Genomic DNA, 27,566 nt, shown 5'->3' with positions numbered 1-27,566 from the left:
TCTAGGTTGGTAAGCGTCTTACCAGCAAAGCTCAGGATGCTCTTGAAGGAGTTGTTCTCAGTGTGAGTATTTTATTTTGCTGTCTTGATCTGTGAAGGACTTCTTTGGAATCTACGTATGAAAGGCTGTCACCTTATTTTCACTTCTAATGCTGTAATTCCAGTAATTCGGGTGCGGTAGCACCCTTGGGGCCCTGAGACTGTAAATAAGCTCCTGTGTTCAGCGTGGCACACATTAAACACACTGATAGCCTTTGATCTTTCTTTGCAAAGCAGTTGGAAGTCTTTGTTCAGTGCTTGCCCCGCTGCAGTTTTTCTCTGTAGTCTGCATGTTAGTATGCAGAGTTCCACTTGTCTCATCCAATCTGTGAAATATTACTGAACCCAGATCTAGTTCTAGGCCAAAAAGCCTAAGAAGCATGTTTGTTTACCAGTTTCATGAATGGTCCTCAACTCAATAATTAATGCTGCCTCTGTATATTTGCTTCTAAATTTGATTCCTTGATATCAGAGAAATTTAAATGCTTCGTGAGGCTGTTAGGAGAAAATGTTCCTGCAGGAATAGCTTTCTCCCAGTGTCTCTACAAATGCAGGAATAAGTATGAGCATGAATGTTTATCACTTACTTACATGAAAGAGTAGTGTTAAGAATTGCATCTGGTTTGCCATATTCCTCCTACGGCATTTAATATGAAGTGAATATTTAACGTTATAGCTGTTATCAGTCCTTAGAGTAGTTACTGCACTGCTTCCTGGCTTGATTCGAAAGCATCACATTCAAGCATGCAGAACGTAATATTGAGTAAATCCTAACAAAGAAAGCGAAACGACTCTGGTTCAAAGCAATAAGTAGCTGAAATTAAGGCTTAAAAGTTTGAGACTGTGGGAGTGTTGCCCACCTCTTGCTGATACTGATCTGTGAAGCTAATAGATAGTCTTTTGGTACCTCTGTTCCTTAAGTTTAACTGTTTTCTTGCAGCCAAAGTTGGAAGCACGTGTGAGAGACATTGCCATAGCAACAAGAAATACAAAAAAGAACAAAAGCCTATACAGGAATATTCTTATGTATGGTCCCCCTGGCACTGGAAAGACACTCTTTGCCAAGGTAAAACGCTGCCAAGGCTGGTAAAACGCTGCCAAGGCTCTGACAGCCTGCGTGTTGCTGAGTGCTCTGAAAACTACAGCCTTCTAAGTATCCCTCTCCAGTCTGAAATCCGTTCCTGCAGTATTACCTAACCTTTGTGTATTTATGCGTCCGTGTTGGAAAGGGAGGAGAGGGCATCTGCCTGCTCCAACTCTGAAGTAATACTGTGACTTGGTTTTTAGTGCTAAGCCTGAGCAGAAGAGCTGTTCCCTCTGGAAAAGCCGCTTGGCAGCTGTGACTTGTGAAATTGTAACACGAGCCTGCTGTCTCATTTCCACCTCTGTTAATTATTTGTGACTTGTCTAAACATGGAATTTTCTGCTGTCACTTACTAATCCACAAGTGAAGGAGCAGGGGAGGGATATCAGTATGGCTTTATTGCACACATGCTCTACCAGGTGGTTTTTGCATGGATTTGGATCAGGATTTGACTTCGATTTTGACTGTTTAACAGTGGCAGTTTTGATGTGCTAATGAGAATTGAATTTTGCTCCTCCGTCAATACATTAAATGCATAGCGCAACATTTTTTGCTGTCAGCTCTGACAACATGCTAGACCAAAATTGTGTTCCATACTTCTTGTCCCCCTCTTTGCCCATCTTTTTCACTGCTTTGGTATTTGACCATCTCCACTGCTACTTAGCTCAGATTTCTAAAGCCAGTAGAAAGGAGCATGATTGGGAAATGGCAACAGCAGCATTAAGGAGAGAAAGGAAGAAGCAAAGAGTTGAGAGAATGGGTTGTCAGTGGAGGAAGGGGATGAAGCTTATTGAACACTCTATAACTTATCTCTCAGCATTTTCCAGATAGCACAGAAACTGCAAGGAGATGTTGGTGGTAGCTGTAAAGGATTGGTGGAGGTCAGAAGGAAGATGGATATAAGAGTGAGGGAAGGCCTGGGTACATCAGACCTGTGTGCTATAGGGGGCAGAAGAAATATTACACCAAGAAGCTGACCTTTTTTTGAGCTGTGGCTTGTGTGCTTGGGTTAATGGAAGTGACAATAGTTTCTCTGGGACCTTGGCTATTACTGCTGTTCCAAAAAGGCAACGCGTCATGGTGTGATGGCCACCTTTGACTCCTGCAGGGCAAAGCCATATGGGTCTGTGGTGGTAAGCAGTAGTGCTGTCTGAGAGGGTTCTTGAGGCAGACGTGAACACACTCGGTTGTATCTGTCAGAGCTGTCAGCGTTTTTGGACTGATGCAAAACACTAAACATTAGCAGCAGGAGCTGGGTGGTCTTGATGGACAGAGCAAAGCTCTTTTCCTGCCTCCTGCTGTACAGCAGATAATTGGTTGGGGTTCAGCTAAGCATGTTTTGCTGGGGCTGTTGCTTCTCTACATGGGTTGGCTTATTTGTTTTAACCTTCAGATGACTTTTCTTTGTTCAGCAGAACTGGATAGCCAGGTCTGGGCCAGCTGACGTTGTGTTAGCTCAGCCTGCTGTCTGCCACAATGGTAGGGTGCGATTAGTGGAACCGTTTTCTGAAACAGAGGAGAGCAATATCTTTCCATTTATTTCTGCTTTTCCGAAGATGGATTCAAGTCCCAGCCAAGCCTGTTTTTTTTGCATACACGGGCATTTGTGGGCTAATGCACTCTGGAGATGTTGCAGTGAGATGGAGAGCAGATTTAAACTAGGAACTTAGTTACAGTGTTACATTGTCCTTGGTAGAGGAGTTTCAGGCAAAAGTAGGGGGAAACTTTGCCAAGGCCGTAGTTCTGCCAGAGCAAACTGTGGTCAGTGCAAGCCATAGGCTCTTCTGATGTGCTTGGTTAACCTTGACTACATCCTGTCAAACTCACTTTATGGATAGATTCGCATTTTGTGGCCTGGTGAAAAAGCATAGAGGATTTTTTGTTTGTTTGTTTGTTTTAACCTGTAGGCCTCAGGGAGATTTTCCTGTGTACCCTAGAAGTTTTGTCAAAACCCTTTGTTTAGAGCAGCTACCAGACTAATGAGTTGTGGCAGGCTTTAAAAACAAAGAAAATTCTGTTGTTTCATCTGAATACTCATTAAGTTCACTGAGCATTTAAATCCAGGCTTTAACTTTTCTGTAAACGAATAAAACTTTCTGAGTTGTATTAGTTAAGCATCAAGTTGAGAATAGAACCCTCTTCTGCTGCACAGAGGAAAGAAGTTAGAAACTAGACCATGAAGAAGAGAGCGGAAGAAATACACAACACATGCTTAGATGATGGTCTAAGCACTCTGAGCAATGCCTTCAGGCATTAAAATTTCCTGCATTGCTGCAAGACTAGTTTTATGTCTTCCTTCCCCTTGAGAGCAATGCTTTAAAAGCTGCCCCAAGTAACTGAAGCAGTGGTTAAAAGTGTTCTCTTCACTAAAAGCATACTTACCCTCTGCAAACAAGCATGCTATTAGGACTAAGTGACTTTTCCTTCCCTCCTTGTCCTTTGCAGTCTTGCAGTGAAGGAGAATGCTGAACTTAACTTTCATTCACATTCTTTTATTTCCTTCCAGAAATTAGCTGTGCACTCTGGCATGGATTATGCCATCATGACAGGTGGTGATGTTGCCCCCATGGGGCGGGAAGGAGTTACTGCCATGCATAAACTCTTTGACTGGGCAAACACCAGTAGGAGAGGGTAAGTAGAAGTTCCTCTGACTCCCGATCTCTGCTTGTTACTGAATGATACTGCCGAGCAGATGAGACAACACTGACCAGGGATAATATCTTCTAAAGTGCAGGGGTGAGTTTTTGCTGCTTTGTAATTAAAAAGCTGAAAGCTTTTGCTATTCCACTCCCCCAAACCCTTTTTGTTTACTTCAGGTTTCCTAGATTAGTCCCAGTTTAACTCCTTGCTGATACCCCTGCCAGGCAGGTAGAGAAATATTGTCCACTCTAAGGCTGGGTCACGTATCTTTCAGAGTGATTACTGTTCTGACAGTAGTTGGGAGACTTAACACAAATGGAGATACAACCAGGTTTTTGAACCGACTGTGTATTACCTTCTTCCCTCTTGCAGTTGCTCAGGTTTTATACTCTTGTAGTGTCTGAATCCTCTTTCTTGTTTAGTTCTGAGTCTCAAACAGAAGTAGGGAGTTGCAAGAAATAAAAAAGGATGAGGGGGGAGACATGCTAAAGGCATTGACGTTAGTCAGGGCGTAAAAATCACAGGCTGCTGTGCTTTTTAGAAACAAACTTCTATCTACAGAAAAAATACTGACTCTGATTTTCCGAGAGGATGTAACTAGTCTGCTTATGCTGGTGTGAATGCATTCCTGCAGTCCAAAGGCAACTGAAAAGCTGGTTGTCCAGCCAGGATATTAAAATCCAGTAGAGGGCTTGCATTGGGGTATCAGTGTGTTTGTGCTGTTTTTTGATTGCAGGCCTTCTGTAGATAGAGATGACTAATTGGTGATTTATATGTTCTCTGATTGCTTTAGACAGACGTTATCTTGCAGTGTCTGTTTTAATCCTTTCTTGCATTCATCATCAAAATGTTCTTATTTTCCCTTTAAAAAGTAAATTTGCAGAATAAATAGCCTAAGCTTTAAATCTAACTCTGAGGAGCTGTAGAAGAAAAGGTGCAAGAATTTTAAGTGAACTTTTTAAAAAAAAAAAAAAAAAAAAGTTGTAAGAGATATGAAATTACTCAGCTGGATGAAGTTTGCTGGATGCTGCCACAGAGGAACACTCTTTCACAGTACTGGCTGGGCCTGCATTTATTCTCTTTCCTGATGAGAAATTTCTGTGCCTTTGAAGTTTGTTCACTTCAGGTAGCCACTTTAGAAGAGTGGTCATCAAAGGTTGCATGTATCCATACACATTAGTATTCTAAATTACAATATCATGCAGGATATTGTAATTTAAGGATTTAAGCAGATACCCAACAGTCTTGGCTGTGTTGCCTTTATTAGCTGAAAGCAGTGATAGAAGACCCTTCTCTGCAGAGACTGTAGCTGAGAATATTTTCAAAAAAATAGGATTTGAGTAAAAGTTGCTAAGAGGCTCTCAGATCCCTTGAAAGGAAGTTGTATTTGAAGCTAGACAAGAAGGTAATATAAGCGGTGGCAGTTTATATTGGTTTTGTTATTGATAAACGTGTTTATATGCTTTGTCTCTTGGGAAGAGCGTTACCCGTGGGTTATAAGTGAATTTATTTTCCTGAATTATTCATTGACTTTATAATTAACTTCTCTGCAAGTAATAAAACCATTATATTCTTGCTAGTGTGGTTTGGAAAGGAAAACCCCAACAAAACAAAGCATGTTGCAGATGGGACTTCGTTTTCACAATAGCATAAGGAAGAAGTAGGGCAGGGAGATGCTGTTGTCATCAAGACCTCTTATATGCTTGTGTTCCTAACTCACACCCTTTACTGACTGCGCACAATTCTTTAGATTGGAGTGAATGCCAAAATAAGCACTCGCCTAAATACTCATGAAGCAGGTCTAAACTTCAGAGATGAACTCAGACTTGACAGGAGTGTATCAGCTCTTCTAGGTACATGTCCATGGCCTTCTGAACAGTAGAAAGCGAAACTCAAGGGGTCTGGAGTTAGTTTTATGGCCTAAAATGTCTTAAGCTAATGCCTCTTTCTTAGCTGTTGAGGTGGGCCAGGAGCATGCATTGGACAAGTTGCTGCAGTTCAGCTGATAGGTATTGCCTTAAGAAATGAACTTACTTGTGTAATCCTTTGGATTTTCAGGTGGTCACAGCTATGGGTGCATGATAGTGGGACAGGAGAGGCCTTGAGCCATTTGAGTCTCATTACCTGTCTCCCATTACTGTCTAGTACTTTCTCTTTACAGCCTTTTGCTATTTGTGGATGAAGCAGACGCATTTCTGCGGAAGAGAGCAACAGTAAGTACTTTCTCAGTGGCCCTTGTCTATGCATGCTGCAGGGTCAGTCAGCCAGCAGCCTTCTTGTTTAACCTGATTAGTTAGCCGAAACAGGCAAAAGATTAAAACTGGCAGCTGTCCTACTGCTCACCTAATTAAGTGACTCAGAGAGAAGAAATTAGCCTCTTGCGGCGGAATGTGATGAGCATCTCAAGACTGACTTGGAAATTCCTTCCCCCAAATGAGATGGGTGATATCATCTATTTGGAGAATTTCTGATGATGATCAGGCAGTAGGAAAGAAAGAGGCATATATATGAGAGAAAAGAAAGGAGGGTTGTTCACGCTGCAGAGCTGGACCCTGCAGGGTTTGTTTTTGTCCCCAGCAAATCGTTATCTTGGACTGTTTTCATAGCAGAACTGCTTTTCACTGCCTTAACCAAGCTGTACCAACATCTTCCCCCTACAAATGATTTATGTTTTCAAAATAAGTCACTACGTTATGCATTCAATCTGAGCCCACTACTTGAATCCCAGTAGTCTATTTAAAAAGCTAACCCTGGAATATTATTTTGAATGTGTAAGTAAATTCTTTTTTGTGATTTATTTTCCTGTAAGTGTCCTACTAGAATGGGACTAGCATTCAGCAGAGGAAAACCATCCTGGCCGATGATTAGAGCATTAGGTTTGAAATTGAGGGAATCACTGAGGGGACTGTGTACAAATATTTCACCTCTTTGTTGAAACGTCACTTCCTGACCTTTCCCTTGGCCCTATATAGATATATATATATATATTTATATTTTTACAAGCTATGACAGTGCTTTTGATTCTACCACAATGCAAATGCTTGACAACAACAGAACTCACTTGGCAATAAAACTGCTTAAAGCTGTGACCTGTGTTGGGTCCCCAAGCAGCTGATCTTTGTTTGGATTTTGTCTTTGCAGGAGAAAATCAGTGAAGACCTCAGAGCAACTTTAAATGCATTTCTGCACAGAACAGGGCAGCACAGTAACAAGTAAGTATTCTAAGCAGGACTAAAAACGTCCCTTGGTTATGCTTCTAGGGTGTTGTGCAGTTAGCAACTAGAAGCCATTTCCCCAAGGTGGGGTTTAAGCTGGAGATACGTATGTGCCAGAAAACATGTCTCTCCTTGCTGATACTTTGTTCAGCTTTGTTCCAGGGTCTCAGACTTGGAGGTCTCTGGTACATTGTACTCTTGCTAAATGTTTGATACCTGTAGTTTGAGGTTGATGGTGGGTAAAGTGGGAAATTAGTTTTCTATGGCAGGGACAGAACGGGGAAGTCTGATTACTGAAAGGCTAAGTACTGAGTTAAATGCGTTACAGTTCTAACCAACTTGATAAGAGGTCTCTGCTGGCCATGGTGGTTACTGATGTTCGCGCTGACTCTGTTGTTGTTGTTGTTTGTTGTTTTGTTTTTTTCATCTTTCTTGTCCTGTTTCATGCTTCCAGGTTTATGCTTGTTTTGGCAAGTAACCAGCCTGAGCAATTTGATTGGGCTATCAATGACCGAATAGATGAAATAGTGAACTTTGATCTACCCCAGCTAGAAGAACGAGAGCGGCTTGTTAGGATGTATTTTGATAGACATGTCTTGAAGCCAGCCACAGAGGGTAAACAGTGAGTATCTCTGCAGAGCTTTTACCTTCTATAGGATTTGTTTTTTTTTTTTTTGATTCGTAATCTCCCTTTCTATATATTATTTCAGTATAGTATTCAAGTAATATTACAGCCAGGGAAGCATCCCTTGCTATACATGGCAGACTGTAGTACACATTGCCATCAGATCTATAGTGCCCATTAACCACTTAAGTGAAGAAAGGCCTTCTTAGCACTGAGTTACTCTCAGCGTGCTCTGTACTGTAGGGTTTGGTCCATGTCCTACTCATGTTGATACTGATGCTTGATTAATCTGAATTAAGTTATCACAGTTACTCTAAGCTGTGGTAGTGGAAGCCTTTCCTCTGTTCAAAATGAAAAATATGATCCTTAACTTTAAGAGTTGCGTTGTCAATAGCAAGCTTCCAGACTCCTATCTTGAATGTATTTGGGTTGTGGTTAAATTATCTTATAAATACCTGAAGGCTGGTAAAAGTAACATACTGCTGAGGATCTGATTCAGATATACGGTGCTAAATTACTATCACTTCATTCAATAGTCGGTCCGATTCAGCCTTCTTACTGCCCACAGATGTCAGATCATCTCTTCTGGGATGTACTGCTTCTGTTCTCTGCTTGGAGAGCTGCTCTTTCTTTTTGCAGTAATCTTTGTATTCAGCCATTTCTTCTGTCTCATTTTTAAATCCACAAATTGGCATGATAGGACTGAGCGATGCAGTAATTCCTCTTCTATTATTTACAAAACTTTGGAACGTTTGACAGGACCTCCACTAAAAGAAGTAGAAGAAGCATCAGCAACTAAGGGTCACTAACCTTTGGTAATCAGGAGATTCTCTGCAGAGCCTTTCCCCCCCCCCCCCCTCTTCTTTCCTAATCTCTGAAAGAGTTTGGTTTCTGGGAGGTGAAATTACTCTGGTATTGATTGCTGACTAGAGCAGCAGCCACTTTTCCGGTGCTTTCAGCCCATTCCTGATGCCTTTGTTCAGATTCTGATCCTTAGTTCAAGATGCCGGAATCCTAATTAACGTTTGCAGTTGGAGTTTGAAGTCTGACCAGAATTATTCTGTCATCTTTAGGAACCCAACACAGATTACTCTGACCTGCTCTAGCCCATGTGTAAGGTGTGTGAATCCACACTAAAGGCAATCTGACTAGCCTTGCTGTCTGTCACACTGCATAAACCCACTTTAAACCAATAGTGTAGATAAGAGTTGGAGAGATGTCTCTTGCTATCACGTTCTAGGATGAGCTGCCATCCTAGAGTTTCATGCTGTGGTTTGTTGCGCCTGCCTTCAATACTTAGATCTGTTACTGCAGTGAAAGAGAGAATAAGATCAGCTGCAGGTTTGGATGTTGTTGGAGCTCCCCGTAGCCAAGCCTTTGCTCGGCTCAGTGGAGACGAATCAAACCAAGTGAATCTTTCTGAGTGTGCTGTACAGTCTGGCACCTTTCTGGTTTTAATCCAGGTATTCGCGGTTCTTTGTGCCACAAAATCAGGCTCTCTTTGGCCCATGAGAACAAATCGTGTACTTGGGCTGAGCCTTTCTACAGGGATTGATTCGGATCCGATCTTTGGTTTCAGTGGAAGTGTTGCTCTTTAAAAAGCCTACCTGTGGACTCCCTCCCTCCTCTTGTCACTTGGGTGCATGTAAATTAATCCTTGTGCTTTTGCTTTTAGACGTCTGAAGCTGGCCCAGTTTGACTATGGGAAAAAGTGCTCGGAGATTGCCAGATTGACAGAGGGCATGTCTGGCCGAGAGATCTCTCAGCTTGCTGTGGCATGGCAGGTAAATATGGCTTTGATCACAGGGCTTCTTGGGTCATTTTTGCTTCCTGAAAGGCTTAAGTGTGTGATGTTGCAGTCTCAGATCTTGGCTTACTCTGGAAAGTGTCACTGTGTCCATATTAGTACTAGAATGCTGCCTGCCATCTCTGGTATGGGTGTCCAACTGTCAGCATAGTCCCTCATGATCAGGAAAGGAATCTTTATAATTGCTAGTGGGAGACCTCTTACTGAACTTGAGTAAAGCAAGTGACTTAGGAGTGGGTTTTGGCAAATTGTGCTGGCCTCCACTCATGTTTCAGCTCAAGAGGCTCAGTTAGAGGAGTTTCCTAATGTGTTACGTGTATGTATGACAGTGTCAATACACTAAAATATTCTTCTGCCCTACTTGGGTCTAAACGCATTTTTAATACATCTTGGGTGATTAAAAGAAAAAACTGGAAAATGGAGCTGAAAAGACCAGCTAGTTCTATGTGTGTGGTACCTATGAAATAAGAAATAAAATCATTTTGACTGCAACTGTTCACATAATTAACAACATTAAGCACACTATTTTATCAAGCTTTCACCGTTTTGTCACAGCTGCCAGCTGCTTGACTGGCATCATGGGGTGTTTGTTTGTTTGTTTGTTTTTAAATAATCTAGTAATAGCAATTTAAGGAATATGTTCCAAATCATATATGCCGTCTAACTTACTAATGTCATCTTCCTTTCAGATATTATAAAAACAATTACATTTTTTAATCTAACTTAGCAAGTGCACAAACATTTTACAGAATTTGTGCATTTCATTCCTCCAGCTACTGTTTTTTCTCTTTTTAAGCTGCAGAGAGCATTTCTCCCTTCTAGTCCATGTAACTGCACTAGTCATGAGCTGAGGTCCAAAGCAGCCATTTCTGAGTGTTGATCATCCCTATTTTATTCTTTGTGTCTTACCACACAGCTTGTTAGTTTTACCAGGTGACTTTTATATTATTTTAAAAAATAGTTCAGTTTTCTTATTTGCTGTCATCTGAAAATGTCGATGAAGTGTTTTTTTGTCTGTTTGTTTGTTTTTACAGTCTCTGTACTGTTACCTAGCTGAGAACATACTAGATTAATATTGTTACCAGCTCAGTCAGGAAGCTTAGCAAGGTCAGTACTGGTGCTTGAGACTGAGATAGCTGATGCATATTGACAGCTTCAGCTGTGTCAAAATCAGTTGTTGGTGTTCTGGAACAAGGGACTTCATATCTTACACCCTGTTGATCAAGAAAGGAAGTATAATGTGTCATGGGTCAGTGTTGAAATAGCACAGGCTTTTGCCAACTAGTGTCTAGACACAGTACCTCTTTCCTCAGAAGATTGGCTGGATGCAATTCACTAGCAGGTTTGTGAAGTCAGCTAAAAAAGGGTAAGATTTCTGTATTGAACTCTGCTATGGGAGATGCCCTCCAGAGTTAGTGATTCTAAGTGCTAGCATAGTATGGGTTTTTTTTTTTTTTTTTTTCATTCGTTTGGTCAAGGAATTAGGAGCTGTGATTGACTGGAGCTGGAGCTTTTGACCAAGGCAAAACTTGGAAACACCTTCCTTTGATTTCACCTGTGGAGGAATCGTGCTATGGATACGGCTCTTCAGTAGTTGCAGTTAAAAGCCCCCTAGCAGGGCTTGTCAGAGCTGAAGCAGATGTTTTAAGTCCTCCTGACTGTACTTGATCTTTTGAATGGTATCACTATTTTGGGCCTGGGTCAGCTCTGACAGATAGCTTGTTAGAGATGGCTCTGCAACTGATAAAAAGCTCTCTCCTATCCTGGAAGGATTAAGGGTGCAGTTTGACAAGCGTTTCTGGCAGTGTTAGCTCCTGCTGCTTATTTTTGCCTTTCCGCTATTCTTTCTGTTGTGCTAGTACAATTCTCTGTATGACTGCACTATGAACTGGGTCAGGGAGCTGATGAGAGTTAAAAATAGCTTGGCAAAACAAGTGCACCGCATAGCTACGCAGTGTTGGCCTGGCACAACTGAGGGAGTGGATCAGGGTAGATAAGGGGCTATATGAGCTAGCATATCTGGCTCAAAAAAAGCTTATCAAACTGTCTTCGGTTGGATGCAACAGCTGTAAGGTAATTATATACTACAGATATGACTACTGCCTCTTGAAGTGTTGGTCTTTTACGCTCTTGTATGGCTGATGAACTTCTGATTCAAAGTGCTGCATGCCAGAGGTCAAAGGCACAGTCCTTTTAATTAAAAAAAGTCAAATCAGCTGTTGTAAGAAATAACCTGATGCAAGTAGCACCTTTATAAACACCCACTTGTGTTTTAATCAGTCATCAAGGCACAACTTTGTGTCTGTCTCAGATATGGAGAGCTATATGGGACTACCCAAGGGCTTAACTTGGGGATTTGGCAAGCTCCTTCCTTGACTGCAGATTTTCTAGTTAAGATGAAGGTCTGAATTTACCACTCAGTTCCCTACCTGCAGTTGCCTTTCATCTCCCCAGCCCAAGCATTATGTCCAGTTAATAACACAAACAGCGAGGAAAAGTTAGAGATTTTGTACATGTTGAGAAGGTAAAGGGCAGGAAGAGCCAGGAAAAAGGGGAAACAATATCCCTCTTAACAGTTCTGTTTCTAATCCTAGTAACACCTTATAGAGCAGGTAAAAAGCAAATGTTGGGAGCGTAGGTGCTCTAAAGAGCACCTATCTTTTAGATAGGCTCATCACAACAGCAGCTGAAATCTAATATGTCTAAGGTCTCTGTTTAATAAATAAATTTAATTGATGCATTATGGGGAAGATTGCAGGACAAAGCCCTACTGAAAACTATTGATTGTGAGTGCTGGAGCACAGAGCTGGATGGGTGCTTTTTGTTTGCCTTTCTGTTTTCAGCTATTTTGCATGATGCCCTGCTAAGACCTGGAGCTCATCTCCAAAGTGTAGGCTTAATTGCAACATGCCTGTCACTTAATTCACCTGAGATTTGCATATATATTTTTGTAATTAGTTTTTTCCTCCATGAACCATTTGCAGTGTTGCTATCTGTAAGCATTATACCTCTGTAGGCATGCCTTGAACAAAGCCTTAACTAGTGTCTGGACAGCAGAACCGAATGCAGAGGGAGCAAAATGGCAGGCTTAATCTATGTGAAGTATTGCTGTGTTCCGTGAGGTCTATGAGGTCTTCTGTTACCTCAAGCTGACTGGGACCTTGTTGTTCTTAATTTCCATCCTAACGTCCATGCGCTTAAACCTAATCAGATCGCCCATTGAAGCAGTGGCGGGACTAGAAAAGGTGCTGTAAGGCATCTGCGTTGCTGCTTCTGCTTGCATTCCTGAACCGGCAGAAGTGCTGGAGGAAATGGGCAGAGAGCTCTTGTAGAAAGCTGTCAGGAAGGTATTTGTCATGTTCTGCCAAAGTTTTGAGCCTCTGGGACCCACTTCAGCTTTGCTTAGCCTGCCAGGGGTTACCTTTCAGGGCCAGAACTGAAACCGGAGGTTGTTTAGGGGAAAGGTAAAGTTCTGAGGGAGCAGGAGGAGAAACCATCATACTCTTTGGGTAAGAGCTGACAACTTACCTAGAATGTTAGCGTATGGCCACTCTGCTGTCCCATGGCTTCACAGTCATGTTCCATGAAGATGTTTTTGGCATGCTCTACCAATATTGCTGGTAACATAAGCATCCCATTTAAACTAGAGGTCTGAGCAATAGCTACATCTTTCACAAGTTTAATTCCACTGTAATCTGGGTTTGAAATGGATTGGCTGTCGTTTAAAAGTTTTGTTTCACTCTTGTTTCAGTCTAGCTCAGTTTGTCCTGGATTTTCCAAACAGAAAAATTAAGATGCAGAAAAGCAGAGGATCTTAATTTTTAGTGCTGGGAAAAAGATTTTCTGTGGTGCAGCAAGCAGTCTGCATGCTAGAAATCCATTTTAACACTTCTCTTCTGCAGAAGACTGAGCCTTTCCTTTTGTCCTGGTGCTTTTCTGTTCTCCATATCTAATTCTTTACAATTATAGCATGGATCAGATGTATTTACACACTTTAAAGTTCCATTCAGATCTTTTACAGTAGTTGCAACCTGAACTTAAACCCATTGATGTACTTTAGAAACAAACCGTGACACTTTTGTCATTTAGGCTGGGCTCATCATGTGTTCTCCATCCCTCTCCTTCTTCCCAGAATAATTTATTTTCGGATTTCATAGCTGTAACTGAGTTATAAAGCCGGAATAATTGCATTGCAGAAAATGAGTTAAAATTTCTTCATGCAGAAGGCAGAGGTATGAATATAAATGAAGCACAATGCCATTTGTGTGTGTGCGTGTGCATGCATGCATGTGCGCACATGTGCATGCAAGCTTCGCCCAGAAGGGACAGTTGCTTCCCCCATTTGCTTTTGTGACAGCTAGGACCTGAGGCTTTCTATAAATAGAAAGTCATTGAGAAAATCAACAGAGCGTAAACTGCACAGCTTTGCAGGAGTCTCCACCATTGAATTTATGGTCTATGCAGTGGCAAGGAGGAAGGGAATGCATCCTCTCTGTTCTATGGAGGTGCATATGCACATTCCAGGAAGCACTTATTCCATCTTAAAACACTAGATCTTGCTGGCTGGAGGACTGCACTGGCAAAGGGATGTTGGCTCCTCTTACCTTTAGCTCCCCAGTCTTACCCTGCAAAAAAAAAGGGTAGATGAGTCAGAGGGGTTATTCCAACTGAACAGAGCCTTTCCACTGTGCCCCTTTCACAGTGGTGAGAGAAAACAGCGCATGGCTCAATACAGTTGCCGTGAATATTTGTGGAAGCAGGCAGGTTATGGAAACACTGCTCTTCTGCTGCCGTTTTGCAGGCAGTAACGGCCTCATTGCTGCGCTCAGAATGTCTCCTGCTCTGTTGTTGAATATAGAGGACAAGTGCGTTTATGCACAGTGAATTCTCCATTTGCAGGCTCCTTTCTCCTCCTCTGCACTCCTCACCTGCAGCCAGTGTTATCCTAATTTGAGGTGTGGGCATTTGCCTAACTAGTCCTTTCTGCTTTAAGGAAGGGCTGCCAAGGTTCTGCATGGGGAGGAATCTATTTTGATGCTTCTTGCAGTAAAGAGCAGTGCCTTTCAGCTCCATGTTTATATGTGGCTTATGCAGTGAGGCCTCCTTTCTCTTGTGATCTATACAGATCTCCAAAAATGACTACGGAATAAGGACTGGAATGAAAGCCAGAGAAGGCTGAGAACCAACTCTGTAACCTTTTGTCCCTTTATTGAAAGAATTGTCCCTCCTGCAGTGAGGCAGCAGTAATCTTAATAGGCAAGTGTAACCTGCCCTGTCAGTACTGTGATGATACTGACCAGTGCAACAGCTTAATGTGGGGTTCACTTCTTTCCCATCTGTATCACTGGCTAGTAGGAGCATAAAATGGTCACACTGTAATTTTTTTTTTTCAGTGATGCTTTTGCTGACTTGTTAGAACTTGGATGCAGCAAACAGAATGAGGTTTGGAAGCCTTGATGATTTGCCTCATTAATGATTTATGGAGCCTGTATTGTAACACCTTACAAATGCGCTTCAGCCTCTGCCTTGAAAGACAAAGCTTCTCTTCCTAACTGGGATCTCAAGGAAAGCCCTGCAGACAGAATGATTGGCATGTGGCAATCTGTGGCATAAAAACTCTTTGGAAGAGAAGTGGGCAGAAGTTTGGGGCTCTTGCTGCTATTTGGGGGAGGCATCATGGATGTGAGAAGCTGGAGGGGGTGCCACCCTGCATTGTGTCAAGCTCCCTTGCTAGTGTAGCTGTGCAAGAAACTACAGCACTGAGTTGCTTGCAGGGGCACTTGCATAGGGAGTTAACCAGATTTAGAAATCTGTAGCTTGGAGTTGCTGTGTTACCTTGGAGATGGGTTGTTCAGATAGCAATATAAGCATCCTTTCCTTCCTTTAAGAGTGTGCTGCTATGTTGTCATCTGCAAGATGGCAGTCAGTGGAGTCCTAGCTGTCCTGCGTGTTTGGACAAAAGCAACCTGCACCCTTTTGCTGCAGCTAAGGAGCAGTGGCACACAGTCCTGTTTCTGCTAACCTGCCACTGGAAATCTTGGGGGCTGCTTTGCAGGACACCAGTACTTTTCAACTGTTCTGCAAGGGTGATCAAGTTCTTGCAGCCTATTGAAGTAGCAGCAGGAACAGGTGTTAATTCTCCAAGTAGAACTGGAGAGATGGAAGTTGGGGTATGGGTGGAGGGGGAAAGAAAGGGAAGGCTACACAGGTAGAGAAGTATGGGATGGGAGCTGATACATCATGGAAGTGATGCAGGGGAGATTCCTAGCAGAAAGCTGGAGACGAGCAAGATTGGGGCATTCCTGACACATCTGACAAGGCTTGTACGGTGCTTCGGCTCTGAAAACGCTTAATAAATCTTGATTTATCAGTGCACTCTAGACACCATTTTAGAAGTGCCGCATTGCCCACATTCACCCTGACACAGATTTTAGTCCTCCTATGTAAGTGTGTAAAACCTCTCTGTTGCCTTGGATGAAGTTGTTCAGTCACCATCTGTGCCTTTTATTCTTTACCTTGTTGGCTTCCTATGTGAAGTGCTTTTAAAGCAGGAGAGGAAATTTAAACAAGCCAAGTATGACTGCAGCCCAGCAGTGCTAATAATGTTCACTGTTCTGAACCTGTGGCCTTCTTTCCACAGAAGGCAGAGATCTGGCATCAGGAAATCAGGGGTGGATAGGCAAAGGTGCCTGTTGGCAGAGACAAAGACTTAAGGCAGCTGTGACTGGATCTCAGTGCTTGGGCAATTGATGTATGCCAGTCCCTGCTGCAGCTGCATCAAGAGAATGTCTCTGATAGAGATGCACTAGACTGCTCTGGCACCGCCAGTGACTTGGAAGAAGAATGAGTATTGTGCTAGGTAGTGTGGGGACAAAGATACACAGAGAAACAAATAGAGAGGGACCAGTGTCAGCTCTTTACTGATCCTAGGATTTGCCATCACTAACCTGTCTCCCTCCTGCCTTTCCCTCCCTAGGCTGCAGCTTATGCATCAGAGGATGGTGTCCTTACAGAGGCCATGATTGATGCCCGGGTAGCTGATGCTGTGCAGCAACACAGACAGAAAATGGACTGGCTGAAAATAGAGGATGCTGAAGCAAGCGGAGGGGCTGTCAGGAACCCACCCCTGTCTTTTCCCAAAGGAACACCAGTGTGAGAAGCAGTCTGCAGGCTTCAGACCAACATGTGTGGGGAAGTGTGCAGGGGAAGAAGTTGGGAGGGTCACCTGGGTAAATATTTGTGGAATCATGTGTTAAGGAAGGCCCGTGTCCATTGGTGCAAGGCAGGGGGAGAGGATGCTGCCTCAGCCTGCTTTTGGTGTTTTTTGGTGTCTATTTTTCATGTTTTTGGAGCACACCAGAAAAAAAATGGTTTGAATAAGGCAGAAGCAACTGCATTAAAGGACCCTTTTGCTGAAACACCATTGACTGTGCTAGTCTGTATGGGCCATCTTGCTTGAGAGGCCCAAATTCCAAATACTTTTCAGCAATTTGACATTGGTCTGAAGTGTCCCAGTGACCTGGGCCTACGCAAACCCAGGGATTGTCCAAGCCATGCCACTCCCTTATGTTTCACTTCTGAGGCTTTGCGTTCCAGCAGAGGTGATTTCTCAAGTCTTCCACTCCACCTCACCCGGGACATGTCCTCCTTGCTCAAAGCTCTGCATGGGATCACTCCTTGCTCTCTCACTGTCACCCCTTAACAGAGTGAGGGTAGCTTTTGTGACACAGAGGCATGTGATGTTGCTACTGCTGCTGGTGCCTGGTTACTGTTTTGTACAGTCCTGTCTGTGTTGGGTCTCTTGGAGAATGGCCAGAGAGCTACCCTGCTGAGGGTGCAGCTTAGTCCCGCCACTGTACAGAAACTTCTCATAAGAGTTGTGCTTCACGTGCTCCTGTGCATGGTTTTACCTCAGCCTGCCCTTCAGTATTGGTTCTTGAGCAGTAGAGTGGCACAGCCATACTTGGGAGAGGGAGAAACATTATTAGATTGAATATTAGCAGAGGTGAAGCCTTCAGGCTTGAGACATTTAGCCTTCAGCACTGAGAAGTCCTGCTCTAGAGCTTTTATCTCCTTGTAGTGTAGCACTGTAGAATAACCCGGCCTTCTCTGGATTCCAGAAGGCTAATTGAACTGCAGTGGAGTAACTGGGACTTCTATAGCACAGTCTTGACAGCAGCCATCAGGCTTCTGTATAGCCTTTCAGACACTATGCTGAGCTGCAGTGGGAATGGCTGCTTCCCAGCTTCTGAAGTATCTGTTCTGACTCTATAGCCCACATCCCTTTTTTTGCTTTCTCCAGCCAGGTACTTGCTGATACAGCTAGTCTGAGAGTAGTGCTAGGTTTCCTCAGGAATTCAGTTCTCCCTCTAACAAAGTGAGTAGACAAGGCTCAGTAAGTCTGCCTGGCCCATAGGTGTCTCCAGCACGATCTGAAGGGAGGGAGATAGGAGGGGGCTTATTTGCTGCTGGCTGATGCCAACAAGCTGCTCTGGCTGTATAAGAATCTTTGTTGCATTTCTGGAGCAATTGACAAATGTGCCCTTGTCAAAGCACAAAGACAAGCCTGTCTGGATAGATGGCATTTAGTTCCTCCGTGTGCATATAAGAGGCTCATCAGAAAATCTCTTCTTTTTTTCATAAACTTGAACTGGATTTGAACTCTGGACTCTACTCTGAATCCCCCTCTGTAGCTATGCTAGGCAAACACAGTTGCCTGACCAAAAATTTGTGCCCTTGAGTACCTTGCTGAGACACTCTCCTCTGACAGGAACTGACAGCACTTTCTGCTTTGTCCATTTTACTGGTACTTGTTATGGAGCTTTGAGAAATGCATGCTGACCAGAGCCTGCGAGCGTGGGAACTGGGCAGAAAACGAAGAGGGCTGGTCACCAGTGTCCTCAAAACAGGCAGCCTTGGGGAATGCCAGGAAAGACTAGGCATTGAGGCTGCAAACCTCCCCTGCCTTGTGCTGCCATCTTCTCTCACAATAGGGGTCTCATGCTTTCTTTCTCCTAGGTGCCAAGGGAGAATCTGCATTTGCCTTTGAAAACCTATTTTAGAAGTTGCCCTTTCTTAAGGACAGATGTCCCACATCTGTGGTGTGTGCTCAGACTTTTGTGCCCCACTAACACTCATTGCCGTGTGGGAACTATGCTGGGAAGGAATCGCCACTTGAATTGAACCTGCAGGTTTTGTTCTGAACCACTGAAATAAGCTTAGATGTCATCTTTAAGATGTCTTTTAGATGTCCTCTTTAGCCTAGCTGTAGTTGCCCTTCAGTCCATTGATGTACTAGAGGATTAGATATTGTAGGCTTTCCGCATCCTAATGAGTTTTTCTCTAAAATTTTATTTCTCTTTTAAACCCAAGAAGAGAGATGGAGGGGAGCTAAGCAGAGCCACCATTTGCTCAAAAAGCCTTGCTAACAAATTATGTAATGGAGCAGTCTTATCTTGTGTGATTAAAATCTCTAATTGTGACTTCTTCCTTTGATGCTTTTCATCCCAGTTCCATAATCATCTCCATGAAATGAGAGAGAAGGGTATTCTAGGTCTCGTGTTTATGCTATCTCACTGCCCTTTTGCTGATACTGGTAGCTGGGAAGAGAATCCTGCTGTAAAGCTGTGTGAAAGGCGCAGCAGTTGCCGTCTCAGCTATTTCATGTGATTCCTCTTTCAGATTGTTCCAGGTTCTTACATGGAAGCAGAGGGATCCAAATGCTTGTAACGCTGTGATCCATGCCTCTGTGCTGTGCAGCAGTGGTAAATTGCAGGCTAGGAGGAACACTAGTTGGAAGTAGCCCCTTGCTGTAGCAGGGAAGACGGCAGGAAGCATGGGCTAACCCAAAGATTCTCAGGTTTGCATGAGTGCACAATATCTTTCAATGAATTTTTACAGGCTTTTAAAGACTGCTGTTAACAGTGGTTGCTGTTAGTCCTTACCTGAGTTCTGTTGCTTGGCCTTCATGCGGATGGAAAGGACTGTCTATCTTGAAGAACAGCTGGCTGCTTTCCACATCACATGGATGTTTCAACCTCTCTAATGTGAATGGACATGTCATTATTTGCTCTGGCATGACACACTGACTGCTGTATCCCAAGGGGCAAGTTACTTTGCCTTCCCCTTCCTCTTGGACAGCCCAGAAGGGTGGGATTGAGCAATGCTGTCTCTATTACATGGGTGAAGTTGTCTTTATTATTTATTTTCTTTTAAAAGGTGGGGGGAGGTAAGTAGGAATTGCTATGTCCATACTTTAATAAAAGAAATGAAATGCAGCTGGGTGGCTGGTTGATCTGTTGTGAGTGCTAGTGCACAGGGCAAGTGGCAAAATAAACTGGAGAGAGAGAGAGAGGCCACCTTCAACCACTGTTTTCTTTCGGGCCAAGAGCAGAACTGCTGATCATTCCTTGCCTCTGCTCAAGCAAAGGGGAAGGGTTTCACCTCATAGCATTAGTCCTGCTGTGAGCAGAGGGTGGAAAGAAATGACTTTCAGAGGTCCCTTCTAACCTCAAGTCTTTGAATGTATGATGGTTTGTGAAGATGGAGGTCTCCAGCATAAACCTGAGAGTTCAGCATTGGATATTTTCGTTGTGGAGACGGAAGGAAGGTTTGTACCAGCTACAGTTTTGCTGCAGAAAAGAGATCTCATCTTGGGAGTTCAAACATTTCTCAAGACCTCTGTCTGTCAAGGGCCAGACAGGCTTTTGGTAAGAGGGGCCAGCTGGGAAGGGGCCTGTGTCAGGCACAGGTGGAGACTGTTAACTCCTGACAGTAATGTGGGGGAAAGCTTCCACAGCCCTGCCTTTGCTCTTAGTTTGGGTCCCCTTCATGTTGCCAGTTTCCTTTAAAAGAAGAGCTTTAAGGAGTCAGTGAACCTGGACCAAGCAGAGGGCGGAAGTGCCAACTGCCTGGAGGCAGACTGTGGAGCAGGTGAAAGACCATTATAGCCAAACTTTTCCCTGTCCTATCTATGCTGTGCTCTAGGTGTTACTGCAGTCACTTATTCCTGGGACCAGGGCTTTGTATATACAGAACTTGACCTTTTGTGTTTTGACCTTCCTCCACCCTGGAAAATCCTCCAAGCAGTCACCTGGTCAGAGCTTTGCACATCTGTGCTCTTCATGCTTTTTTAGCAATGTGTTGCTGACTCTTGCGCAACCGTGGTGCTTGTCAAAAAGCCAGGAGCAGAGAGCTTCAGTGCGGGCTTGTTCTCTCTGTCCATGTTTGCCCTCCCCAGCCCTTATGTGGTAGAATGCAGCAGCATCCATGGATCTGAAATGCTGAGCGACTTCTCATCCTTCCTCCTTTCCAGAGAAGCTCAGACAGATTCACCCAACCCCCATCTCAGGGCAGTTGTTAATACAGTACGTAAAAGTCCATTACCACTCATACTGCTGGCAGCAGGAGAGGGCTGTTTCCACTCACGCACTGCTCTTCCTTCACATCATATGCTGTCAAACACTGGTGTGCATCAGTGCAGCTGCTGATGAAGCCAGCTTTCTTGATGAGTCCCAGCCACTATTACTACCAACTTTCTAAATCCTGCCTTTAAAAAGAGATGCCTTTTCCTTCTTGCTGTGCACTCAGCTCCTAGCTGCCAGGGAGGTGATTTCATGCCCTGCTGCCAGCTGAATAGCTGTGCCAGTTGCTGCTGCTCCTATTGCTCACCTGGAATGCAACAGGAAAGGAGAAAAAAAGGCCACCAAACCTTGTTCAACTACTGCCTCAGCAAATATTTAAATACAGGGCTTTTGTCGCTTCTGTCAGCCTCGTTAGTAAGTTTGGTTTGCTGTTGGCTCAGAGAATGAATGTCCCTGTGGAGGTGGCACCCAACTAGCTATCTGTTAATACTCCATATAGGGACAGGATGGCAACTTCAGGCTGAGGTTGTCTTCTGTCTATCACACTGAGTAAGTTATGAGGTAATGGCATTTTATTAAAATAGTATTTTGTATTGGAGAGCAAATCTAGGACAAGATGGATTAGCAAGCAATGCATCATTCCCCATCTTTGCCGCTGCTAGCTGAAATGCCTATTCTGTACTTCAACGTTACATCTGGGAGACACATTTCTAATGCAATCATCTATATTCTCAGATGCCATCAATTAAAGTACTTACTTTTGAATATGATACACTGTGAGGAAAGATTCATTGAGCAAGAAGGAGAATGGGAGCATTGCACACTTTCTCACTAATGCATGTCTCATGCTGTGAAATACAAGGGAGACATCTCTCCAGGAGAGAGACTCCCAACCTGTGTTTGTGTTTTGAACAGAAAAGTAAGACTTGGTGGTGGTGGTGGCTTTTGTTGTTACATATACACACACACCCCATTTTCTTTGGCTATTTCCACTTAACTGCAATATTATTCCTCTGTTCTCATGTTTAAAAATAATTGGTGGCAAATGTGGTGAATTTTTCCAGTCTGTGGTGTAAGTTACTGGCCTTACCTGGGAAGCCTTGCTGTGCCAGGAGGTTCTTTGCTTATGGAAGGCAGTCCATCTTTCACAGCCAGTGACTCAGTACTGTTGGCACATGAATGTAAGTAACGGGGGGTCTGTTGGAGGGATCACGGCAAAACTATGCCAGAGAGTTTGCAACACTCTATGGGTGGTTTGTCTCTGTGTTCATCTGGTCTGCACTGTGCCAGGTCTGGACCTTCCCTGCCAGGGGGTTTTCCCCTTTTGGACAGGCATGCACAGGCCTTTGGTGCCAGGGCAGCTCTAAGGCCTAAATACATGCAAACATCCCTAAACAGATCAAAGCAAATAGTGGAGAAAATGTACATAGCAAACCCATCTGCAGGTGAAGAACTAAAAGATAATGTGGAGGCAATATAGTGGGGATTACTGGTTACCCCTGCATATACAAAGGGAATTTTGTAGTGGCAAATGGGCATGTATGGAAAGTCCAACTGCTGTGTGTCGGCTTTCAGCACTCCTATCCCAGGCTGAAGAAGGCAGATATGGACATAGGGGTATCTTGAGAGGCAGCACAGCTGTGTAACCATATCACTAAGGGAACAAGGAGCTGGCATCCAGTCCCTGGGCTGATCTGGGTCAGCTGCCCAACAAGAATTCCACAAGCCAAAAATGACAATGGAAAAGCATTTCTCCAAATGACTTCTCCACCCTGCTTTTCTGCTACCTGCAACCTCTGGGTCATTTATGACATGCATCCCTGAATCAGTGCTGTCACAGACCCCTAGTACCCTGCTGGACTCTGTGACTTAGTCAGCATCTCTTCCACAGACAACAACCACTCAGGCCTTTGGGTAAGGCAAAGTCTATCCAGCTGAGCTGCAATAGAAGGGAAATCAAAGGACTTCGATCAAATGGATGCTCAGTAAGTGCTACTAGGCTGCTTTGCTCCTCGTCTCTCCCTATGAAGCAGCAACAGCAGGGTTTGGGTGCCTGGGGAAGGATCCACATTGGTCAGAGCTTGCTTTGAACGTCCTTGGACAAAGCGTGTCCTTGCTGGCTGCTTTTCCTCTTTGCCCTCACTCCTTGAGGTAGTACAGCCTTCCCAAATCTTGGTGGTATCTTCTGAGATATGGCATCCCCTGGAACGAAGCCTTAATTCCTCTCAAAACCTGGCTACGTGACACTACTGTTTAATGGGACTTGCAAAAGGGAGTAGTAGCTGGATAGCTCAGAGAAGCCCCCAGTCACAGTCTCTAGCTCCTGCTTCATGTCTGTCTAAGTGTTCTCACGTCAACACATCAGGTCATTTTTCTGTGTTTCTGGCCGTTTTCTGGCCCCAAACCTGATCTGAGGTGCCAGTCCTGCCACTATCAGTCAGTTCCTTGACAACAGCTCCCTGCTTTGCCACCTGGGTGGATTTTTCCCCTCTCTCTTCTGCTGTTGTAGGCTATGCATTTCAGTATTGTTGTTGGTATTTTTTTGCCTGATATGATTTCACATTTTGTCTCCCCCAAGCCTGAGGAAGATGTGCCCAGATGGGTCTGGGCATGTGCAACAACTCATGCATAAGCATCTCTGGGCATAAAGAGGACTGAAGTTCCACTCAGTGTCAGACTTGCTCTGCTTACACGTGTGGTCTTGTACCAGGAAGGAAAGGAGCAGAATGAGGAATTTTGAAGAACTGGCTCATGGTGGCTGGCTTCAGTACTACTAGAGTGAGTAATGAAGACCCCCTCCCTTTGCCCCTGTTAAAACCCTAGGTTTCCTGCACTGACCTCCCTGTTTGCCTACTGCAGGCCGGGGGCCCATACTTCTCTGTGGAGGTGGCTTGCACCAGGAATTTTGTTTTACCAGTAAGTAATTTATTGTCCTTTAAAATCAGTGTCTTGGACCTTAGAGTTTCCCTGTGTGGTGAAGATTGAGTGTGAGATAAGCAGGCTAAAACCTGGGACAGGGTCCTATGATGTCACGTAATCCGGGGGAAATTACACAGCCCTTCTACATAGATGGGGCTGGACACAGCTGTTTCCCAGCCAAGTCAAACCATGTCTGCACCTCCTGTCCTTTCTTAAACCCCTGTCCTTAAACTCGTGACCTGCTGGTTTGCAGTGCCCCAGCAAGCCTCCAGGCTCTGACCTCAAGAACATCATTCATTTCAAAGGGTTGGAAAAAACAGTCAGATGCAAAACATGCAAAAAACTATTTTACTGACAAACAACAAAGGATGGGCTTAGTTTCAGGAGCTGAATTGGTCACCTATTATACAAATATTATTGAAAGGGAAGGGATGACTGAAATACACTCATTCATTGACCCAAATAAAAATCAGTGTGCTTTTTCTGTTGCCCCCCAACCCCTCCCACTGCCCACCAATCTCCCTGTGGCCTCCAGCTGCTCCAATAATTCCCCTTTGCTTCAGCACAACCTCTATAGAACACAAACTATGGGTGGCATTCACCTGTGCAATTGTATTAAAAAAAAAAAAAAAGCCATTATTGCTTTTCGTTCAGAAAAGAGATTATTCTAGGATTAGACTCAGAGCAAAGTATAATTTCTCTCTCTCAGTTAATATCAACATGTGCTAAACCTTTTCCTGTCTGATGCATACAAAATTGGTTTGAGCGTAGAAAACAATGAAAGAAGGATTAACACTCCAAGTTTCATTCTTGTTTTCTCATTGCAGAGCACTATTGAAAATATCTTCCTAAACTGAAAGTTCCATCCCATGAGGGATTCCACTGCCTTAGCCATTGTGAGCTGAGAGTGCTTAGCACCTTGCAAGATCAGGTTACTCTCCACAGAAGTTGTGTCACACCTCCATCAAAATCCTGGTGCTCAGCTTGAAGAGAAGCATAAAATCAGCAACACCATTGGAACAGAGATAAGTGCAAATGAATTGTAAGTACGGGAGAAGAGGAAAAGGGTTTGTGTGGTAAACACATGATGGCGCTCTCTCTCAGGCACGCACACACACACGCGCACACACACACACACACACACACACACACACACACACACACACACACACACACACACACACACACACACACACACACACACACACACACTCACTCACTCACTCACTCACTCACTCACTCACTCACTCACTCACTCCACAGTATCCTGAGAGCCCAGCCAGGATGCAGCAAACTGGCAGCCTAGAATTACTGCAGAGCACCTCATTCCACCTGCCCACATTTTACCGCTCCCATCGTTCCTCCTCTTTTGCCCCAACCACCCATATGCATGGAGGTTGCAGACCTGGCTTTCTCTTCTCCTCTCCTTCTTCTCATCCTCTCCTCTCCTCATTAATTCACTTGCTTCCTAATGCCCTTCTAGGTTCCACAGGGAGCTGGACCAGCCCAGGAGGACAGTTCATCCTCACTCCATCCAAAGGTAGGGCCAGCTATCCTGTGATCTGTCTAGCAGATAACACCCTGTCTGTAAGACCAGCATTGCCACTTTGGTTCTCTCCTACTCTATATTGCATTGCCTGTCACTAGGATACATCTGTTTTACAAGCATACCCAGGCTGCAAAGCCTTTCAGCTGAATGTCTTTCTATTGGTACTGTATGCTCTAGTAATAGAAGTACCTCTGTTCTTTCACACTGGGAGATGCTTTGGGAGTTTCTGCTGGCTGTTTCTATCTTCAAAGTCCCGTTAGTGCAGAAGAGGCCTTCAGCTCCTCCATGTTCAACCCCCACCTCATCAGTGCTGCACTGAATTTAAATTGCTGCTGTGAAGCTGGCTCAAAGTGAAGTTTGGCATGAGACTTTGGCTCCCCATGTCATTTAGCACTTCTGCAGACCTCTCGCCTTCACATAAGGACAGCTAAATGGTGAGTGTTGCGCTCCCTTTTCCCGGGGAGCCAGTGCATGTGAAATGTTCCCTTGCCACTGTGCTTTCTACTAAGCTGGGGAGTGACCTTGGATCAGGACTCTCTTGGCTGATTCCCTGAGGGTTTTCTCCCAGTTGGGCTCTTCTAGACCTTGTCCAGAGTAAGCAAAGGTTTTTGATATTTGAACTTGCAATGTTTCCTGCAGTCTCAAAGTTATCAGCTTTCAGTCTACTGAGAAGCCACTGGACATCAGCTCCCCTGATGCCATTTGCAAGGGATTGTCTTCTCCCAGCTGAGCGCAACTGAAAAATGAGGCAGAGAATAGCAGTGAGAGTAACTAAAACCACTCCACCATGGTGGGAATGCCTGGGATATGCACCGTGGCATTTGGCTCTGGTCTGGCTTTTTACAATTCATTGATAGATATTGCCAGAGACTTCAGCCAGGATGGCCAGGAGACATGATCCCCATGGTCCCTGGCTGGCTCAAGGACCAGCTGATCAGTAAGAGGCACAGTAGATCGACAGCTGATATTACAGGAGCCACCTTCCCAAACTGTCTCTTAAGTTGGAGAGAGTATTATGCATTGTTCCAGGCCATCAGGCCAAAGAAGGCATACATGGCACCTGGATCTTCTGTGGGCTACACCTCAAATCCCATGTGTAGTGGCTTTGGGCTCTTTTCTTCCCCTAACGTTCCTGAAGTGATGTGCAGCTCTACTAGCCCCTCCCTGGTACAGCACCTCGTATGCCTACAGTGAATTTGGCCCACTGCTACTCCTTCCTTCTGTACTCCTATCCTGTCAGCAGGGAGAAACTGGATGTGGTGCCACTGAATGTGATGGAACAGTTGATGCCAGACTTGAAGCAAAGTGGAGGAGGTGAATGTCTTCACAGGCCTGTTCTTTAATGTATGGCTCTTGTAGAAAGAAAGAATGCGATAAGAACAGGAAGAGGATGGGCACAGAATGGGTTTAAATTTACACTCTCTGCAAGGATCTCACTGAGGGGCAGTGCTGGGAAGAGGCTGCTTGCATTTAAAAAAGGAACTACTTGCTGCATTTCACCAGCCTGTGCTTTCCTCCACTTGTCTTTCCACACCTATCCTTTGCAACAAATCCCAGTCACCAGCATGCGCCCATTCTGCATGCAGGCAGCCAGACCTGGGCATATCACACCAAAACTGCAGGAGAATGTTTCCGGCACCAGTCGCAGCTCTGGAGAATGAGCACACAGAGCTTTAAGCTCTGTCTCTGCTCTAAAAATAGCCACTTCTGAGGCTGCAAAAAATTCCCCCCACTATCTAATTCTGCAGAAGCCTCCCTCAAAGCATCTGGCAGATAAGTGCTAAGCCATGGTGCACGCTTCCCACTCCTTTGTCCCTATAGACCTGCCATTGCAGGTGCAGCTGCCAGCTGTAAGCTTTGCATCCCACATTTTTTTCTTCCACAGGTCCTCTCCAGCACCTCCCTAGCCTTGACCTTGTTGTGCCAGCTCCCTGATGCCAAAGTCACTTGTCTCTAGCTGAACTCTTTTAGGTTGGGGGTTTTGTTGGGTTTTCAGTTTGTTGTTGTTGTTGTTGTTTTGGTCTGGGGTTTGTTTGATTTTTTCATGAAGCCTGGATCAGAGGCAAGACAACAACAACCAAGTCAATACTGGTACATCTCAGACAATTTAACAAGGAGAAAACACCCCCCCCACACACACACACACATATCCAGGCAAAAGTAAAATGAGCACATCTACAGGAAAAGAGGACAGCACAACAGCAGACTTCACAGGTAACTGAGCTGCAAGTAACAGTAGCAAACTCATTTGGACAGAGGAATGAGACAGCACAAAGTCATACCTTGCTGGTAAGGCTCACATCTGAAGGAGTCAGCTGAGGGGGAT

General features: G+C 44.3%; 1 protein-coding gene and 1 long non-coding RNA gene across 2 annotated transcripts in view; both read left to right on the top strand.

Moving 5' to 3' along the window:
• Positions 1–19,686, top strand: part of ATAD3A (ATPase family AAA domain containing 3A) — a 31,345-nt gene extending 11,659 nt beyond the window's left edge. The window contains exons 9-16 of the mRNA XM_068915606.1: positions 6–62; positions 979–1,104; positions 3,629–3,753; positions 5,924–5,975; positions 6,904–6,974; positions 7,432–7,599; positions 9,278–9,386; positions 16,386–19,686. Coding sequence (XP_068771707.1) covers positions 6–62; positions 979–1,104; positions 3,629–3,753; positions 5,924–5,975; positions 6,904–6,974; positions 7,432–7,599; positions 9,278–9,386; positions 16,386–16,565 — 888 coding nt within the window. The 3' untranslated portion in view covers positions 16,566–19,686. The remainder of the gene's footprint in view (positions 1–5; positions 63–978; positions 1,105–3,628; positions 3,754–5,923; positions 5,976–6,903; positions 6,975–7,431; positions 7,600–9,277; positions 9,387–16,385) is intronic.
• Positions 19,687–21,759: 2,073 nt separating this feature from the next.
• Positions 21,760–23,688, top strand: LOC138061825 (uncharacterized). The gene is made up of 3 exons (XR_011135771.1): positions 21,760–22,757; positions 23,351–23,550; positions 23,632–23,688. It is a non-coding gene; the product is annotated as an uncharacterized lncRNA (long non-coding RNA).
• The last annotated feature ends 3,878 nt before the right edge of the window (positions 23,689–27,566 follow it).

This window comes from Struthio camelus, chromosome 21 (assembly GCF_040807025.1).
Source record: "Struthio camelus isolate bStrCam1 chromosome 21, bStrCam1.hap1, whole genome shotgun sequence".
Classification (NCBI taxonomy): Eukaryota; Metazoa; Chordata; class Aves; order Struthioniformes; family Struthionidae; genus Struthio; species Struthio camelus.
Note: the sequence above shows the minus strand (reverse complement) of the source record. Positions and strands in the feature narration are given on the sequence as shown.